This window comes from Siniperca chuatsi, linkage group LG13 (genome assembly GCF_020085105.1).
Source record: "Siniperca chuatsi isolate FFG_IHB_CAS linkage group LG13, ASM2008510v1, whole genome shotgun sequence".
Lineage (NCBI taxonomy): Eukaryota > Metazoa > Chordata > Actinopteri > Centrarchiformes > Sinipercidae > Siniperca > Siniperca chuatsi.
In genome coordinates this window covers 3,853,530-3,870,104 of record NC_058054.1, presented here as the reverse complement: position 1 = coordinate 3,870,104, position 16,575 = coordinate 3,853,530, and the positions used below count along the sequence as shown (strand labels likewise).

At 38.8% G+C, this 16,575-nt stretch overlaps 1 protein-coding gene across 5 annotated transcripts in view; it reads right to left on the bottom strand.

The window, feature by feature from the left end:
- dip2ca (disco-interacting protein 2 homolog Ca) overlaps positions 1-16,575 on the bottom strand; it is a 234,798-nt gene that overhangs the window by 70,269 nt on the left and 147,954 nt on the right. For 4 of the 5 annotated variants that reach the window (XM_044219310.1, XM_044219314.1, XM_044219313.1 and 1 more), the window contains 3 exons: positions 13,200-13,289; positions 3,676-3,837; positions 751-870 (listed from right to left, as the gene is read on the bottom strand). In XM_044219310.1, the coding sequence (XP_044075245.1) occupies positions 751-870; positions 3,676-3,837; positions 13,200-13,289 (372 nt within the window). The remainder of the gene's footprint in view (positions 1-750; positions 871-3,675; positions 3,838-13,199; positions 13,290-16,575) is intronic. The other variant, XM_044219312.1, reaches the window with a different exon arrangement.

Here is a 16,575-nt window from a genome sequence, read left to right as displayed (position 1 = left end):
CACAGTTCTGTCATAAATAATAAAAAATTCAGATGATGAAGTTAAAAGAAGAAACGTTCAGCTGCACAGAAATGCAGTCCCATTGTAATACAGACTTTAATTAAATAATATAGGTAGCAAGTGGTTTACTTATGTTGGCCTAAATATGAGTTAAATTCTTTGTATGTGATTTATGGGCATGAAAAATAATGCAGCATTTACTCTGTTTTTATTATTGCCGTGTCACAGCTAAAGAATCCAGCTTTTAATTAAGTAAAATACCATGTTGATAATATTTTTGTGGCACACTGAATCAAGCTCAGTCTTTCCAACATTTGCTATTCATGCTTAAATTATGAATTAACTTCTGGCTCTGCAGCTTTTGATGCTGGAAACAAAAAGAAATATTCATCAGTTAGACTCTGCTTTGTCACAGCAGAAATTGTGTGGGTTATTGTCAACAGTTGAAAAGCACGGTTGGCAAAATGTTAAGCATACATGATATACTGTATAGTTCAAGAGCTAACACTTGAAAATACTCAGATCTCTTTGCTAATCTATGCCACTGTTTTAACGCTATACTTTTCTTCTTCTGCACTGTTGTCAAATATTCTTAGAGTTAATTGATTGTATTGGGCCCTTTATCACTTACGTATGTCCTAACTATCAATAACCAAGCACTAAACAAAATGATGTAATGTAGTTTTTTTTTTAAAGTGCATCAGACCCAACATAAAATATTTTTCAAAATAAAGAGAGTGAAGTTATTACCCTCCAGGAGCTCCTCGAAGTCGTCGACAAAGAACTCTCTTAACGGCGGCCGCTTGGGTCTCTTCAGAGTGTTGACGAGTTGCTGAATTTTGGCTGAAACTCTGCTGCTGACTGGAACACCTGCGGAGGACGAACACACACACACACACACACACACACACACACACACACACACACACACACACAGACACACGTATTAATATAAGTCCGAGACTAAACTCCTAATTGTGCTTTCACAGGTGCACCAGTGAAGTAGTCGTCGCTTTCACATTCCACTGAGCGATATCCTGAGTGCATCCCGCTGCTTTATCTCAGATAGACACAAACATCCCCAAGTTTTAAATCTACATTAAAGTGGCACGTTTCCTTGAGTGAGCAATCAACAGAACTGCCGCTGAACAGACACTCAGTGATGGCAGAGATGTGAAAATGGCATACGAGATGAGGTGTGGGTACAAATTGCTCTTACATTAAGGCTGATTTTAAACCCAACTGTCTCAGTGTGAAGCTTTAGGAGGGAGAGGGGTGAAGCCTAAGTGCTGAGATCTGGAAGCAAACAGATGTTTTGGCAGACTTGGTTGGGGCAGTTGGGTGAGCCAAAGACATAACTGAGCTTGACAAAATCACGTGAATTAGTTGGTAAATTGTACGTTTATGAATCAGAGTAAATAAAGCCTTGGGATAAGCACACGTTTTTCACTAAGTTGAAGCAATTTCAGCTTATGTGGACATGTCTCTGCCTCATTTCTTGCTGCCCAGTGCAAATTCATCTGCATTGTTTTAATCTGCAATCGCCCCACCTCTAAAATTCACTTTGTGCTCAGTCTGAATACATTTTAACATCCAACAATGTCACATATTGGGAGTTTCTGCAAAGGCAGCTGGGTCAGATGGAGCAGAAACTGGTGCAAAATGAGTGTGAATTGGATTATACATTGCAAATGTATTGTTTTATAGGCCAGTAATAGTAATGAAATACCTCCAAACACCAGATAAATAGGGCAACAAAAAAATCCTTAAAATAAGTTAATATTTTAAGATGTAAAAACTATTTGAGGGAACAACCAGAGAGAATCCCGCTAAAGTGAAATATCTGCTCCCACACAATTAATCGAAGGTTAAATCCTCAAAAGACTCATTGTACACAACATAATACAAAGATTTAGAATTTCTGATGTGTTTTGAAAGAGAGCCTCAGCTTTGTTGTGTCTCTTTCAGCCAAACATCCCAATAAGCTCCCATCTGTAAACTCTGGCACCTGATCTGTCAAGCTGCTTCACTGTGAGCGGCTTTCATCGATCACAGAGTCTGATGAATAACTCCGTCTGCTGCAGCTTCATGATCCGCCAGAGAAGGCATTATGAAACTATGAAACAAGCAAACTGGCGTCCTCAGTCATCTCTGAGCAGTCTACAGCATTTAAACAGCATTTCAATCTGACCACAACTTGTTTTGATGTTAAAAGAGCTGACTGATACAACTCTGAATGATGAGAAATTAGGCGACGTCAAATTTTGGATGCTCTCATTTGTTGTTTTGCTCAAACTAATGAATCATCATGCAGAAATGTCACACCGACTGTGATGAACTGCTCCTGTAGAGTTTCGTTAAAAAAGTGAACATGATGATCGTGATATGAGTCTGATCTTTATTTCCCTTCATAATCAAAATAAACTTGTATATAGAGCATTTCATATTTGGATGCAATATAATGTGTGTCACAAGAGATTTTAAATAAAGATATAAGATGTGCAAAATGTGGAAACATTAAAAAAGTAGGAAAAATAAAAAAACATGACAAAAAACATTTTAAAACAAGTAAAATTAACAATATAGTAACAATAAATACTGTACGTAGTTGAGGAAAGATACAGTACCAGACTGTTATTAAAAGTAAGTTGGAAAAGATGTTTTCTTTTAAAACTTTCCTTTTAAAAGTTTATGTGACTCCAAGACTGCAAAATGTTTTTAATTTTTCCAGCAACACCTTTCGTCACATTAAAAAAGAAAACACATTAATAATCCACTGGAGCAGCTGGAGGTGTGTCTTGTTTAAAAGCACCTCAGAGACCAGACTAGACAGACTACAAATTTGAAGCTTTCAAGTTTCTTTCAGGAAAAACACACAACAGATGGATGTGCTGGTGTGTCCTATAATCACACGTCGGACCACAGAGTCGGGCCTGAGGCCGCTGAACAAACACGAGACACACTAACAAAACAGTTTACGCTACAATACGTTTACGCATGGCTCATGATATGCTGATACAAAGACCAAATAATTGTTGGGCATTTTTTCAGTCCTCCAATCACTCACCGGAGGTCACAACCAATGAAGTCAGAAACTTAAATAGAATAGTGAGTCGTATTAAGAGCTGGCACATAAGAAAGTCTTAACACATCTTTCAAGACCTGATTTGTCTTCAGAATCACATCTCATTCACCTGTTGAACACTGGCGCTTAAGCATTTGTTTGACAGGTCATGTGTTATCATGGCTATGTGGTGCTGAATTTCTTAAACAACCTGCTTCAGATACTCCTAGAAAAACAGGCCTAAATCCTCTGCTTTAACCACGCCCACCTGCTGCCCCTTTAGAGTTATGAATTGCTCATATTTGTAGTTCCCCAAAAAAAGCCTGAAAATCTTGTGTTAATGCAATAAACTCAGGTCCATGTTATAGTGATTTAAACTTAAAAAAGGTGTTGACTAAGCTAGAAACATGTAAATATTGTCATCTTTAAATAAGTAAATACTAAGTGTGAAAGTTTCAAGGCATGAAAAAGGTCATACTGCAGGATAATGAATGAATATTGGTCTTCAGTATCTAAACCACTAGAGGAACTAATTTTTGTTATTGTTACTATAATTATTTCTGCCACCCCCAAACTCTTCTCCCCAGATCACATTCCCAGCCCTGACTCACCGTCTCCGGTCTCCATCAGCTCGGCGTTGCCGTACTTGGGCGTCTGTCTCTGGGCCGCGGTGCTGGCGCCCGGGGCTCTCTCCACCTGGATCCCGTCGGTGGCGGTCGTGTTGGCGGCGTTATTGGTGTAGCCGGTGACATCTGGAGGGGCAGAGTGGTTCTCTGGGATGTGAGAAAACGGGGGGGATCGAGGAGGGAAGGAAGGCCTGGTTAGTTCCCCCACACCCCCACACATCCTGCTGTTAAAACATTTTTAATGGGGACTCTTACAATCAGGACCAGTTAGAGTTTGGTCTTAATTATATGGTTAGTTCAAATAGACATCCCACTGTTATAATACATAAGGATAATACAGATTTTTACACATGAAATTGAAACACTAAAAGGGGTTGAAGTGTCAGTTGAAGTGTAATCACTGAAATGAGCAAAGGTTTCAGTTTGTTTTGTAATCGCAAAAACTATTTGAAGTGTCCTTTGAAATGTAAGTGATGAAAGCAGTTAGGGTGTCAGTTGAATTGTCAGTTTAAGCATCGGGTGACGTGTAAGTGCTGAAAAAGGTCAATGTGTCAGTTGAAGTGCTGTAACCAGTGGAAATCTTAGTTGATGTTGTCATTGAACCTGAGTAAGGCTTTACTGGCATGGGTTTATATTGCCAAAGCAAGTGTGAAATAAAAAAAAAACAAAACAACAAAAACAAATGTACATAAACAGAAGAATTGTTATTTTGCTGTTAGAAATATGTGTGTATGTGTGCGTGTCAAGGTCACTCGCTGCCCCTCAGGTTGTGGCATGTTGATACATATTGGGCAACAAGATATGCCCTGTCTCCTTCTCATAGGCGTATTTTAGATTTTGAGAGCTCATTTAGCTCTTTGAAATCTGAGATTACAGAGTTGAACTTGTTAAAGTAAATGTTCCTTATTTCATTGAATGTTTTACATTGTAGGAGGAAGACTAGACTTACTCACTTATTCAACTAAACAACCCCTCTGCCCCTGCACTTTCCGCTACTAGGGGATGGAGAGGGGGTATGGCAGGTTAACAAGGGGGATGGACTTTGGTCATTTTGCTAACAAGGGGGATGGCATCCCCCTCATATCGCCTACCGACTATAATACTGTATCCTCTAGATACAGTATTTATCGTATAAATAAAGAAAGCTACTCTCTGATGGACAGCAAGTTTACATTATTATTATAGCAAAGTATTTATACGTGCAGCATTTATATGTTTACTGCTAAAATAAATTGACTGGAAACATGCAGATGAAACAGCAAGAAAAAGAAAATTAACAAGGAAATTAAAAACCCCAAAAGTATCTGAGGTTGGATGATCTATCACTGACTTCCTGCGAAGAATGTTTTAGGAAAATTTGGACCTTGGTGATGTGACACGCTTCACAAATATACAGCGAAAATCCACCAGAACCGGCACCACAACTCCCTCCAGAATCCTGCAGTCATTTCCTCATGGATTACTGTGCTTCCACAAACCTCTTCTCGTTTAATACAACCCACCCCCACATAGTGGGATGCCTGCCTCTCTCTGAGGAAAAAAATGACTTCATTTCCATCAACACCCACACCTTAACATTGGTTTTTAGGTCGTTTCTCTCCCTATTTTGTGCTACATTTAGATTGTGTTTCAGCATATCTGGTGCGCCTGATGTTTCAAAGCTCCCACTGTGCTTCAGATTTTTCACATTTACCTCTTTCATGAGGCTCAGCTGCTGTTCAACAACATCAAACGGTGTTTACTGTTCTACCCGGAGGATTCTTCACTTTGAGTGGTCGGAGCATGAAATGATGCAGGGAGAAAGATGTGTGGTGAATCTAAATAGGGATGTGTGTTACCTTCTGTGTCGTTTACTGTCCCGTTGCATTCGGTCTGAGTTCTCAATCAATTAAACTCAATAGAACGTTATCCCTATAAAGGCAAAAGTACTATATGTATATTCTGTTTGCAGTACTGCTGTTATTGCATTATGTGTTATTTGCATCGGGCTACTGCTGCATTAACATCGTTAGCATGTAAAGATTGATCTTATATTCTCAGATTACAGGGTTGAAAGGTTCTCTATGGTCCACCATGGACAATTATGACTTTTAGGGCTTTGGACATTTGGAAAACTGCTGTGTAATTGATCCCTGGAGGTCAGAGGTCAGGTTCAGATGTAGAACCACAGAGCTCATGAGGATAGAAAATGCCTTCAAATGGAAAATGTGAGGTTTTATTTTGAATGGACATGGGAAATGGTGCAGATGATATGCTTGAAATACAAGTGGAACAATCTGGTCTGAAAACGAAAATGGATCTTGCCTTGTTCAGTTTTCAAAAATGTTGCATGATTTCACAGTTTTTACACTGAAAAGTCATGTTTAAGAAGAAGTAAATAGTAGTCAACAAAAAAGTGGTCAAACAAGTACGTTTCTTGAGCTCCACAAGCTCGACATACTGAAAAACATTTATAAACCTAAAACTTTTTGAAAATTTCCCCTTGCAAAATTGTGATAACCACATCTGTGGTTTGTCCAAATGGTCTCTTCTACTGAACATTAAAAAAACAGTAAAACCATTCAGAATTGAAGAAACCATTAGTGTCTTCCTAAAGGGCACTGCAGCAGAGTGGGGGTTTGAAATTAGGTATTCAAAACAATAGTCTGGTAATACTAGGCTGCTGAACTGCCCTGAAAACCAAAATAAAACGCAGGATTATCAACCACAATTTTCAAAGAGGAGATAAAGACAGGTAATCAAAGATAAGATGAACCTCATTACATGGCCATGTATGAATATGTATACATTTATGTATAAATGAATGAGAAGTAGAAGGACATGTATGGAGCACAACATAATTAGGATCTTCCAACATAAGAAATAGACACAATAAGTGCAAGCTATTTACGACAAAGATACAACCAATTTACAAGTCCGGAAAAGGAACATTTCAGAGATATAATTTTTTCACTTGACTGCATTGGAAATCAAGCGTGGAGGAAGTACCTCTTTGCTTTACACTACTTCAAAAATCTCAGAGAAATGGATGCTGAGAGAGGTTGCCACTTTAGATGCTTTAAACGCGAACTCTTGCCCCCCCGCTCCCGTATTTCCTCTCAGCTTCCCACATGAAGCTCTGCTGCTTAAGTGAAGGACCAGAAGACAAAGGGGATCAAACTACTTCAGCTCACTGTGCTTCACAGCATGAAGGTTCCCGCAGTGAAAAGGCAGCAGAACAAGTTACAAGTGCTGCTCATGTATACAAAGAAACCAGTCTATCATCAGGAGTTGAATCCACTAATGATTATTTCTTTAAAAACCCAGCTTTCTGAGTCAGGGCTCTGTGCAGGAGAGTCAATATCTTCCACAGCAAACTGGGAAAAATCATTCCTTCATGGAGCTGGCTTTGTGCTCGGAGGCATTTTCATGTTGAAACAGGAAAGGGACAAACACAAACTGTTGACACATAGTTAAAACTATTGTCAATACATCATTGTATGATGTCACATTAAGATTTCTCCTCATTGATACTGATGGGCCCAAAGCATGAAAAACAGCCCCAGAAAAAAAGCACAAAAAAAGCATAAGGAAAGCGGTGTCCACATACTTTTGGCCATATAGTGTATTATTACGAGACAGTGATACATATTTGATACATACTGAGTACAGAACTGAACTGAATTAAAAATGGTGTTGCTGAGTATTTAAAGAAACAAAAACCACAATCTGCCAGTGACAGAACAAAGATGTATTTTTACTCGGGTCTCTCAGTTTCCCTCTTACTTAATATTTCATCATCACTTGTTGTCTCTGGGAGATGAAGTACTTGTATAAGGACAGTTAGATGGCTGTACAATGTAAATATATACATATACAGCATACTTACTTTGCTTTGATTTAATCTTAATTTACATTAAAAAAAGAAGACTTTTTAAACCAAATTCACTTGAAAAAAAATACTACTACTTTAAATTCAATTTACCAGACTTAAGCTAGTTCATTGTCTCTTTTGAAAATAAGAACCTAATCTAATTTAGTGTCTAAGTTCTGTGGCTTCATTTCTTCCCTTTGTACTATTTGATATCTTGTATTCACTGCATTTTTTTTTGTCTATAGCTCTATGGCTTTGCCTACTTTTATGCTGAATGCAACATACATGCACTGACATGTTTTTGGAAAAGTTTGTTCTCTTCCATTTGTGCCATGCCTCTTCCATTCATTCATGCCATTAAAAATGTCAAACATTAAACTGGATATGATTTGAAAGGCTGAAAAAGATATATAGCGAGGGGAAAACAGAGAAACGAAGAAACAAGGGGATAGAGGAGATGATTCCCAGCAAAGCACAGAGCCAAAGCCTGCGAGACCAAACAGAATTCTTTATCCAGACATGGACTGCGTATCAATACTGCAGCACACAGCACAGGCATGCTAATTACTGTAGCACACTGTACAGTCTGTCTCTGCAACATCTGGGCTGTCTGTTTGAGCTACACTGAACTAGACATGCACTCTCTGAAGTCGTGTGTTGTTCATCTGTCTGGTAATGTGTGTGTGTGCATGACTATCTGTGTGTGTGTGTGTGTGTGTGTGTGTACACGCACGAGCATCCAGTGACCTCATCAGGATGTATTTATGATGATGTGTGACGGGGAGGAATATCAGCCCTGGCTGTAGATGATGATAATGAATGCCTCCTTCACTGCTGGAATACCAATCAGGCCGGCTGAGGGAGCTGATTCAGGGACGGGACACTTCCATCTCCCCACGTGGGTCAAGGAGGGTTTAAAGGTGACTTGATGGTTAAAGATACTGTGGCTGAAAGGTCACAAGACCTGCAAGGGCAAATGTCTCTACCACCTGCCATAACTCTTGGTGAAGTGTTTCTGTGGATAAGTGAGTCAGCAAATAAAGCAACATTTTCTTGACATGCGTGCAAATAATGACTGTAATCTCCAGAAAAATGTCAGCATTGGTCATTTATTGAAAAAACACGTTTCCGTTTATTAGAAATGTACTTAGATGGATGGATGGATGGATGGATGGAGAAATGTACTTAGTAGTGTGACATTGTTATACCACCGAAAAAAGTTGCAGGGAGAAGTTGGGGCAGGGGGCTCACAGTACAGTGAGTGTGTGACTTTGATACTGGAGACAGCGGTTTGCATCCCATTTCCTACTAAATGTCAACGTTAACCAAGAAGGAGGTATTTTCCGAAATGTAATCAAGTACAGACTAAAAGTTCATTCTTAACCAAGGTCTAGAATGAATTTTCAGTCTCAACTTTTAAGTCAGAATGGACAAGACGTCCCTAAAGCGCTGAAATTTCTACAGTTCTATGACATATGGGCAAAATTCATCTGCAGATGGAGATCGTGTTATACAACTGAAAGCTCCAGAACAGCTACTCAATGGACCTTGTGGTGAAATTGTTTTGTCAATTTAATCAAGTAGTTTTAGGGTGCTTTTCATGTTCAAGTTTTTCCTTCCAAATCAAGAGTCAAAGGATGTTGTACGATGTTGTCATACTGTATTGGAGCTTGTGTAGCTTGGGCTATCTTAATGAGACGGACTGGACTAGTACAGGTTAAACAAAGTGGGAGGTCATTTGCTTTGTTTCAACTGGTGTGAACGCTGTCATTCAAACTTTGGTGTGGATCAAACCACACAGAGACAGGTGCAGGGATTTTTCCTGATACGTCATAACATGAAACATTTTCTCATTTTGGCATGTAGTCTTATCCTCAAATCTTTCATAGAATGTTTACCTTATTTAATTGAAAACTGTACACTAAAACAGACTTTACATCATCCGAATCCAGTGATATTGGACAGTAAAGTAAATATCTACAAACACTAAGCAGGAAATCAGAGCTATTTGGACGACTTTTTGGAAACGGTTCAATGTGGCATCAGTGACTGTCTCCACGAATTGATAGAATTTTTCTTTGAGATATTTCATTCAGGTTTTTAATGTGGGACTTCCAGCTGTGAAAATGTGCCCATATCCCAGTAAAAAAAAACACTGGCTGCTGTCACAGTGACCCAACAGTTGTTCTGTTATTCACCATATGTGGAGCAGCTCCAGCTCAAAGAGAGACCCCCCCTTTAGTCACAATTGAGATGTACAATACTGTAGAAAGAACCTGCAGTACATCAGGGGTTTGCTTAAAGAATGACACATTAGTGCCACAATGTAGAAAATATTTTGGCACCACTCTTTTTGTATCTGTGTATGTAACTCATGTAAACAGTTCTGTTTTATGATTTTTAAATTATTTTTATATATAGGATACCATCGTCTTTTGCGTTGCTGAAGAAATACCTCGACTTCTCAAGGCTATTTCACACATTCAGTAACATCAACGGAATAAATTAAAATGTTGTAGTAAAGACTTCCTGTTATTTAAACAAAGTCAAAAGTCAACCACAAACACCAAAATAAAACCCATATAACTTTATGAAACTTTAGCAGTAAGTTGCTACATCTTCAGTGAATTGCTATAACTGATTGATCGCCATTTTGGTATTGTCTGTCTAGTGTCACATGATCCCTAAACATTAAAACAAAGTCAAACTGGTGCAATAAACGGTAAAAACAATGAAGTTTGCGAGGGAAGCACAATGCAAATACCACCTAGAATTTGAAAATAGTAATAATGTAATGGTAGTGGTGATATTAATATTAGGAATAATATAATATAGGAAGGAACAATATAGGAATAATAATGACAATAATAATAAGAGCCAATAACAAAGCAGAGAAAAACATTCATTTAGCCATTCTCATCTTTAATGCAAAAACTGGTTTGATCTGAAGTACCCAAATGAAAAAGACTTGGTCAGGAGCTGGGTTGACTACATCCCTCTGATTAAATCTTATCTGTACTCATATCAGTCTCTTAAATAGTTTGAACCTGAGCCAAAATCGAAGGACGCACTCCTTATAGGTCAGCTTTAATCTCAGAGACTGAGAGGAAACAAATGGTATCATTTGAAGCTAAGCTGCCAGAATCTTAACAATAGCCAGAGAAACATCAGTGTCTGGACTGCAACCAATCCCCAATATTATCACTATCACATAAAGTTACCATAGGTTCAAATGTAAGATGAAAAGAAGTTTTTTCTGAGTAATTACATTTGAAAAGTGGGGGTCGTATCATGTTGGTGTTCCCAACAGCAGGCCATCTTTTTGATTGGAGAGAAAACATGTAATGTGTAATGTGAGCTCCTACGGAGAGTTGCATTATGGGTTGTTTGTATCCTTGTTGCTAGGCTAGCAAGTTTTTTAACAGTCAGTTTACAGTGTCTCTGTTAGTCAGCCCTAAAAGTGTTCACTTAGCAAAGTGTAACCTATGGACGTTTCTGAATATTCGTGTAACGTGTTTTGGAGGAAATATATTCCTGAGGAGTGAAATACGAGTCTAAATCTTCTTCTGACATCTTTACTGCAGAAATTAACTAAAGAGACGAAATCATCTGTCAAACAGCCAAGAGTTACCACTGCCACAGTTAATGAGGACCTCAAAAAAGACAAAAAGACAGTCTGTAAAATGCTGTTACAGAAAGTCATTCTGATCACTAACAATAGTCTGACAGGAGAGTGCGTGAGTGTGAGAGTGGTAGACAAGCTCCATAAATGTGGGATTTATCTTCTGCTGATGTATTTCATGATTCACTTTTATGGGAGGACAGGCTTCAAGGATGTTGGCTATCTTCTATTTAGATTAAAATAATATGTAGGAAACTTTCCTATAAGGAGTATCTTCAGAAAGTCTTTTTCCAAAAACAGGTGTTGGAAAAGCAATAAGTCCTCTCAATTAAATGACAAAAAACACATCGAAGTATTTTTGATCTGATGCCACTATCAGCAGGACGACATCATTGGTCTGTGCCTTCCAGAACCGTTACAAATCACCGCTGAAAAATAAATCTGTCGTATGACTTGACAACGCTATGGTTTGGTTAGGTTTAGGCACAAAAACAACCTGGTTAGGTTTAGAGAAGAGTCTTGTATTTGGGCCAATACGATACAATAGTTTTTCACTCAAACTCAAGGTTTGTTGGAATCTTAACAAGAGCAGAAAACATACGTTTATATCACCTTAAACAACTGGACTTTGCCTTGTGTTATATCTTGTCCAAATGCCTTTTTGTGTCTTATGTAAAGGACTGAACTGAATTCTTGTTGAAAGAGCCATACAAATACATTTGCCGTGCCTTTAAATCAGACTTTACCTAAACTGTACCTCAAGAGAAAGTAGGCAGGATTCCTAAAACAACAAATCAAAAAAGCTCAATCAATTTTCCATCTCATTCATGATGGTCCCACATCAGCATTACCAGACACCTGATGAATAGCATCCAGGAACCGTCTGTTGCTCTCAAACTGCTGAACTGTTATTCCTCAGGGACTATACAGTATTCCCCTGGCAGATATACTGCACTGACAGGGAGGCTAAGCTGCAGCGAAATCCCAACGGGCCTCGTCCAGACGGCAGCCTTAATTACATTGAATATGGGGACGGTGTTAATGGATTCAGGGTATATTTTTTTCTGACAAAGATGAAGGCTGATTAAAGGCGTGGTCTTAAGCCTTTTCTTTAAGTGTATGCTCATTGTTCGCTGCAGTGCGGATGGCTTTGTATTCTCGAGCAATCTAAGAGAAACGGTGGGAGTCACTTCAGTAAATGAGAGCGTCAGCTGCTGCCTTTTCACATGCCAAGTGTTGTGCCAAGCATCGAGTTGGCTGATGGAGTCTTCAGGTTGAAATGTAGAAGGAATACTACTCGCTGAGTCCATATTATTCAGTTTTGTTTACATTTATGAGGACCTTTCTTAACCAGACAAAAGCAGGGGTTAAATTCTTTGATACAGCATTTGTGATTCCAGGTAGCAGATTTTAAGAATACTGCATGAATTACAGACTAACACAAAACTAAAAAGAGAAAGCAGGCAGACAGCCTACATTCCACTACCATCTGCTTTCTGGCTTAGATGAAAAGCCGTTTTGAAAGCAGATTGCCTCTGGCTGAGCAAACAACTAAAAACATGCTGCATAATTAGCCAAATCAATAAACAGCACCAAACAGAGTAACCTTGAGAAGGAGGAGGACTCATTCATACAAGCTGCTATCTAAGTCCCTTTAAAAGCATTGTTGATTTTCCTCATCAACAATTCAAAACACTCTAAAAAGCTGTAAGCACCAGCTTTTTGTTTTAATCCAAACAAAAACACATTGCTTTCATGCATCTACAACAACGCTCAATGCTATTCCTAGTGAGGTTAGCATTGAAATATTTTCTTCTGCACTTTCACAACATGGCTAAGCACAAATTTAATTAGCAGGGAACAACCAACAAGGGGCACAACTTGAACAGCAAGCATATGACGGAGGACACTGAGGGAAAGAGTCACTGAAAATTATGAGGGAAAGATACGACATCCCTGCCTTGAGCCAAGGGATGGCAGGAGACTGACCCTGCTTCTCGGCTCTCTGCCAGCCATGCTCCGATCTCAACTTACCGGAGCGCCGGGGCCCAGAGTTTCCATTCTCTACCATACCAGATGGCACTGCCCTCCTCCTCCTCCTCAAGGAGAGGTGGGTTAAACGGCCTGCATGTGAGGAACAAGAAGGGAGGGGGAATCTTGAAAAGAGGTGTCAAGTCGTATGTCATTCAGGAACCTCACTTTAGAGCGCATGCCATCACATACACTTCTTGCAAAACTGGGCAGTAACGGTACCTGTTTCTTGAAAAAGAAAAATTTTTTATTTTCCAGTGGCAGATAGTTACCAGCTTACCTCCCCCGACTCTCAACTGCCCAGGGATTCGAAATTGAAATGGGGTACCATAACCCTAAAAATGTAAAAAGGTACTTGGTATTATTATAGATCAGAATTTGTCTTCACATATGAAAACCATGTTTCACAGCTTTAGTTAAAATTATGTTGTTCCTCTTTTCAGGGAAGGAAACACGTGATATCGGCAACTTTTTATACCTTTACTAGATTATCTGTTCTTCAGGAACGCAAGATGTTGCATACAATATATGTGCTCTACGTTTTATTACTGGGTGCAGCTAACATGTGCACCGCTGTAGCTTGCAAGTGTCACTGTATGTGTGTGGACGTATCCACTGGTTAACCTGTATATTTAAATCTCTGTGGTTTCACCTCACCTCTATACATATCTGTGTTGAAATCAGAACAAGGCCTGCACTCTCACAGATGTTCTACAGATGTTGGTTGACTCAGTTAGGAAAAAAAACTTTTAAATACATCATCCCCTCATCCTGGAACAAATGTAGTAAAATGTGGTGGAGGCAGTTACTCTTGGTGAATTGAAATCAATTTTAAAAGATCTGGAAAATAGCACTCTTTTTTTTGTCTTTACTTAATTTGGAAAGTTTTGAAAAATCGAATACCTCTAAATTATCTGTATATTTTTATAACCTTTTGTAGCATTTACAGATGTCTTAGCCTGTTCAAGTTTATTTAGTATTTATAGTTGTAACAATGTTTTTATACTTGCCCAGGTGTCTCTTGAAAAAGAGATTTTATGGGACATTTATGTGATTATTTAAAGAAAGAGAAGAAAAAGTTAGTGATATTTTGAATATTAAATAATCTCGTCTCATTTTCAGGTTCATTAAATAATTTTACTTAATTAGATGGTGTAACTTTGTGAGCTTTACCAATACATTTACATGGATTTTTACAATACAGCTTCACATGGTGAGACACTGTATAATTAGTTATTTTTGTGAAAACACAAACTATAACCTGACATTTAAGTTAAATCAACACAGTGTTCAACATTTATATACCAAGGGGCAATGTAGAATCTGTATTTGTTCTAAAAAAAAAAAAAAAGACAGAGTTTTGTTTATTTTAGTGCTCGCGGGTGATTGAGATTAAAAATACTTTCATCAAACTTTCATCAAAAGAGCAGCATATGTCTCTAAAGGGTTTTCAGTAATCACATAGTAACAGCAGCAGCACAAACAAGCACTTAGTGCTGTTATCTGAAACAAAAGAGGTACCCAGTGACACAAACTCAGTGTTCTCTAATGAACCTAAACTTGGCCAAAAGTCAACCATAACAACCAGATTGTCTACGATGATCCTGTAAAAGGGATCTGCAACCTGCAGGAAATGTGGATGGATGAAAGGAGTGAGGACAAATTGGGGATAGGGAACAAAAAGTTATCTGCACGAGCAGGCAGAGCTGTTCTGATAAGAGTTGAATGAAAAACGAGGCTCGAATGAGGCCGTACGTAAAACAATGTCCCTTAAGTATTTACATGCACACACACACACACTGAAAACAACGGAGACCTGGGCTGCTTTGGCCTTGAACAAGGAAACGAGAGACAGAGCTGTAACCCACACTGCTGTGTGCACACCGTGGAGGATTTCCTCTGTGATAAAGATGAACTCAATGACTATGAAACTTTACGACAATTGAAAAATGTACAACAACATGATGTGATGTAATGGAAAATTGTAACTATCAGAGTTTGCTATAGAAAATTTATGAACCAAACTATAAACTATAACCAAAGAGGCTGCCCAGGATCCTGGACAGAAGACTGAATGAACACCAAAAGTAGATTTTGTCTGCTTCGAGTGCGAATTGTTTGGTTAGTGAACACAAAATCCAAACCGTCATCGGCCAGGAGTCAGCGGACATCAGACCACATGGTACTTTTGTCTTTCAAGATGGTCACTGTGGCAGACTAGGTAATCACTAGGTAAATTTGTTTCCATCGCAAAAAAGTGTTTAAACTTGGCTGAGGTGGAAAAGTTGGTGTATCAATTAAAAACAAAAGTGCAATGGAAACAGACTAAGCGAATGCATCATGACGTTCATGAAGCATGTTACTTCAGACATCATATCTGTGTGGACCGATCGAATTAATACATGAACAAAGCATATTTCCATCACGTTTTCAACATGGTTTTCCGTCATTTGAGGTTTGACTGCCGCTCTTTTAATTACGTCGTCTTGTTGCTTACTCTTCTTGTTTAATAGTTTAATGGCACACAACTGGAGAATTAGCTCCACCAACTGTTTATTTCGATGCACCAACTCCTAACATCCGCGTAACGATAGTGGATGGAAACGCATTAATTCACATTTTCTTTTGCAGATCTTCTGGAAATGTGGTTAAAATTGAGTGAAATTTAGATGGAAGCCTGGCTAAAGTCATTAACCATCCCCCTGGTCAATGACTTTAGTCAGGATAGTCTTTTTTGTCAAGACTTCTTGAGGGTCCCAGATGCTATATGCTAAGTCTCCAACTATGGCACGCTACAAAAGATGAAACAAGCAATGGTCGCGCCAAACTTTCCCCAAGTCTGTCATACAAGTCATTATTAGACTGATATTAAGTAGTCTGAATGCAGCATTAGGTAATGTAATGCTATCTACCAGAAGCCAGTTTCATTCATTGATGAAGACATGAGATGCAGCTGAAATCTCCGAAAGCTATTAAGTGGACCTTTGGGCTCATATATACTCTTCCCCAAAGGTCAAGATTGAACTTCCAGGATTTTCTCTCAGGTTTATTATTGCCAGCTATATATGCCAATTACAAAGTCATTTCAAGATGTAGATGGGTGAATGCCAAAGAGACAGCTGCTTTTAACTTTTCACCTAAGTTTATTTATTCAGAGTTCATTGTACTTCTGACCGCTAAAATAAAAAGTTCTAACAGGGTTTCTTTCAGTATCGTCACCATCTTTCTCAGTTCATTCTTTGAACCAGACTGAGTGCGTTCTGCCGGGGGCCCCATACTTTCAGCAGCTTCTCCCTCGGAAACATCTTTCTGACTTGGCTAATTTGAGACTGCAGGGAATGGTGACACAGGTAAATCAGTGGAAACAGGCCCAAACAAA